At 63.0% G+C, this 3,694-nt stretch overlaps 1 protein-coding gene across 3 annotated transcripts in view; it reads right to left on the bottom strand.

Moving 5' to 3' along the window:
- TMPRSS13 (transmembrane protease, serine 13) overlaps positions 1–3,694 on the bottom strand; it is a 30,705-nt gene that overhangs the window by 5,084 nt on the left and 21,927 nt on the right. For all 3 annotated transcript variants that reach the window (XM_014539212.1, XM_014539215.1, XM_014539218.1), the window contains 3 exons: positions 3,029–3,072; positions 1,627–1,789; positions 711–883 (listed from right to left, as the gene is read on the bottom strand). In XM_014539212.1, the coding sequence (XP_014394698.1) occupies positions 711–883; positions 1,627–1,789; positions 3,029–3,072 (380 nt within the window). The remainder of the gene's footprint in view (positions 1–710; positions 884–1,626; positions 1,790–3,028; positions 3,073–3,694) is intronic.

Raw genomic sequence — 3,694 nt, 5'->3', positions numbered from 1 at the left:
ACCCCACCTTCAGCCCCCTGGCTGTCCGCTCCATTTGCACTGGCAACCCCGGAGCCCACTCCGAAGTGGGCACTCCGTAGTCACAAGTGAACGACTGAGTGAGTGCATTCGTGCGTGGCGCCCTCCTTGGTCCCCTGGGAACTTCAGTGGCGTTTCCTCCTGTGCCCCATTGGTCCTTAGCCCCCACCGCATGGCAATTGGTTGGCGGCATCTGACTCCCAGGTGTCCCCCGCGGGCCAGCCCCGCCGCCCGCAGCTGAGTGGGAAGAGTGTTGCTGGGGAGTCGGACCACCAGGCCGGTCCTGGAGCTGCCGCCACAGCTCCCTCTCCTCCATGTAAACTACGCTGACGACAGACCTGCCCCGCAGGACTGGCTGTGCAGAGCCAGCGCGATCACGGCTGTCACACGCCTCCCAGTGCCTGCCCCTCGCAAGGCTCCGTGACTAACGGGGAAAACATGCGACCAGTTTGTTAGGGATCCTATGCCCTGGCCCGGCACCAGCTTGCCATGTAAGCTGTGCCATCCGGGCAAACTCCTTTCCCACCTCTGGGCCTCAGTTTCCCTAATTGTAACACAACGATGTCCCCTGAAATGCCCTCTGCGCCCGACTCCACACACTGAAGCTCTGCCCACCCCATGGGCTGGCAGATGCTGCCAGGGCGAGGGCTGCGATGAGCCAGACCGGGTGTGACCGGCGTTGACTCACGCACCGGACAGGGCCAGGGGCTTGGAGAGGCGCATGAGGGCGATGTCGTAGTCGTCCTGCTCGTCAGAGTAGTTGCCGTTGATGATGATCTGGGAGATGGAGGCCGCCTCGGGCAGCTGCTGCAGGTTGTTGGTGCCGGCGTACACCTTCCAGCCCTCCAGGATCTTCTCCCGGGTCCTGCAGGGGCCACAGGGGAGTAAGCCCAGTCACCTGCCCGCCAGCCCCCCGCAGGGCGGCGTGTGCTACACAGGAGCTGCGCTGCGGGCCCCAGCCTGGTGGCAGGAAGATGGGTGACGTGGCCTCGGAGGCGCCCTGTCTCAGCTCAGGGGTGCAAAGCAATGCCCCTCGCCCCCAAGCCACCCCGAGCCTGCACCTGCACCCTCCAACAGAAAGGGAGGGGCCGAGCAGGGTCTCTGGGAGCAGTCACCCCCTGTCTCCTCTGCACGCCCCCAAAGATCAAGTCAGGGGGCAGTACACATCTCAGTATTACTGTCCTCAGTAGAAGCAGAGGTCTAGGCAGGACAGAGTGGCCGCTGAGGACTCACTGCTGGGCAGGGTGCCTGAGGCGGCTCTCCAGCCGTTCCCTGCCCACTGCTCACAGACATGCCTGGCTGCCACTCCGACCCCTCCCCCAGCCCTCAGTTCCCCAGACAGTGTCCTGATTCCCCAAGCTCCTCTCCTGTAAGTTCTGGTTCCAGGAACCAGCAGCCAGGAGCCCAGCGCCTGGCCTTCAGGGCAGGCTCCTCCTGTCTCCTCGCTCTCCCTGGGGCCACCAAGCAAAAGCATCGTCTGAGGCTGGGCCTGATGCAGAACAGACGCCCAGGACCAAGGGCCCCTGGAGAGGGGAGGGCGGCCTCACACCAGCCCTTCCGGTGACCCCGAACCCCGCACCCTCGCATCACCTGCCCCTCGGCACTTACACAAAGAAGCAGTGGGCAGCCGTGAGCACCCACTGGGCGTCGATCAGCGTGCCCCCGCAAATGTGGGTGGTGCCGTAGTGCAGGCTGACTTGCCAAGGCCACTTGCTCTCGGGGGCCAGTGCCCCTCCCACGATCCGCCCCGTCATGGCCCTCAGTCCGCAGTCTGGGGGAAGCAGAGAAGACGACCCATGAGCGCTGCTTCTCTCCGAGCCCTGCCATGCTCCCTGGGCCCAGGGCAGGCTCGGGCAGCCCGGTCCCAAGGGCACCCACCCGCCCGTGGGCAGCACTCTGCCCACTTAGTCTGATGTGGCTCAGTGTTTCCTGCCAAGGCAGGAGCCCCCGTGGCGGCTAGCTTCCTGGGACCACCCAGCAGGAAGTTTGATCCCAGGCAGGTCCCTCTTTCCTCTGCCCCCTTCACTCTTCCTCAATTTCAACAAATGCCCAGTAAGTGCCCGATATGCTGGGCCTGTGCCGGGCACGGTGGCGGGTTTCCACGGGACATCTCGGGGCTGCTGTCAGGAGCTGTGCTGGGATCGCCATTCCCTCCCTAAAACTAGCGGAGACATAAACTTCCCACGATGCACAGGTGGCGTGGTGCCCACGTGGTTCCTCAGTGGGTCAGTTCACGCTGTTGGGGGCCCTTCATCCCAGGGAACATTTCCCGGCATCTCCTGGAGTGAGTCATCCCCCCAAAACCGTGGACAAGGAGGGCAGCCTTGGGGTCTCTGCAGATGGGCTCTTTCCTCTTTCGGGGGACAGCGTGAGGAACCAGTGTCTGGGTGGCACTCCGTCCCAGCACCGCGTGCCCGGCCCGCTCAGAGGAGCACCCCACCTGGCCATTGCTGAGAACACAGTCCTCCCGGGGACCAATGACCAGCTTGGGCTTCGGGGTCAGACCCTAGGTCAGAGGTCAGCTCCTCCCCCACCAGAGGTCTGACCTTAAGCAAGTAAACACTTCCGTGTCTTTTCAGTGAGGGGGCAGTAATAGTACCTGCCTCCCGGGAATCGGACTTGCTCATGCTTGTAAAGAAACAGCAAGCGCCTTGCACATACACCGCGAGGGGTGCTGGCTCTAGATCCAGGTTTCTGCCTGTGGCTAGAGGGGCTGTCAGTGGGCCGGCCCTGCTCTCCAGGCCGCTGCCCCCGCCCAGAACCCAGAACCCAGAGTCCAGAAGTGCTTCTCTGGGGGAGCAAAGCTGCTGGGCTGAGGTCAGGGAAAGAGAAGGCCGGGCTGGAACTGTCCAGGTGCCTTCCAGGAACCCTGGCCTTGAAGCAGGCCTGCTGGCTAAGCCCCTCTTCCTGGCGGACCCCAGGCCAGCCATGGTCCCCAGAGAGGCCCCACCTCTCTGCCCCAGATTCCCACCCCCACAGGCCACAGTCAGGAGGAGGGGCATCTTCTTACGGGAACACTGGAGAGAGACGTACCGCTGGGAAGGGCATTCAGATCTGAAGGAGGAAAGACAGAGGTGGGAAAAGGGCACATTAGCCACCTCTTCCAAGAAGCCTTCCCTGGTTGACTCGTGCTCAGCTCCTATCCCATTTCTTTTGCACAAAAACATGGAGATTCTGACCTTCTCCTTCGTGGTGGGAGGCCCCTCCAGTGCGCTCACCAGGAATGGAAACAGCTCGGTCAAACCCTCCCCACTCTCTCCACACCTTTCCAGTGGTGGTTGCACACATTGACCAGATTCCCATCGTCTGAACTGGTGACTCTGTTGTCCCAGCTTCTTCCACAACAGAGCAGGCAGCCTAACCCTCCTCTGGCAGGTTCCATGATGCTCACCAGCAAAGGTGCCTGCAGATCACCTGGCACAGAGCAGGCACTGCCTGACACAAGGCAGGCACCAGGAGCAGCCGGCTCCTTTCCTTCCCTCCCACCCCTTCTCTGGGAGCCTTGCTTCTTCTCTCATCTCCCCTCTCCGGAGGTAGACACTGCCAGCTGGTGGAGTGCCCCCAGGCGCCCTCTTGGTGGGGTGGGACTGGGTGGGGCCGCAGTGCAAAGCTGACACCTGATGAGGAGGTTCAGGGGGAGGCCATGCCCCCCGGGTGGGCCCCTGCTCCTGACCGC

This window comes from Myotis brandtii, unplaced genomic scaffold, assembly GCF_000412655.1.
Source record: "Myotis brandtii unplaced genomic scaffold, ASM41265v1 scaffold105, whole genome shotgun sequence".
NCBI classification, from domain to species: domain Eukaryota; kingdom Metazoa; phylum Chordata; class Mammalia; order Chiroptera; family Vespertilionidae; genus Myotis; species Myotis brandtii.
The sequence above is the reverse complement of the archived record's forward strand: the minus strand, read 5'-3'. Positions and strand labels throughout refer to the sequence as shown.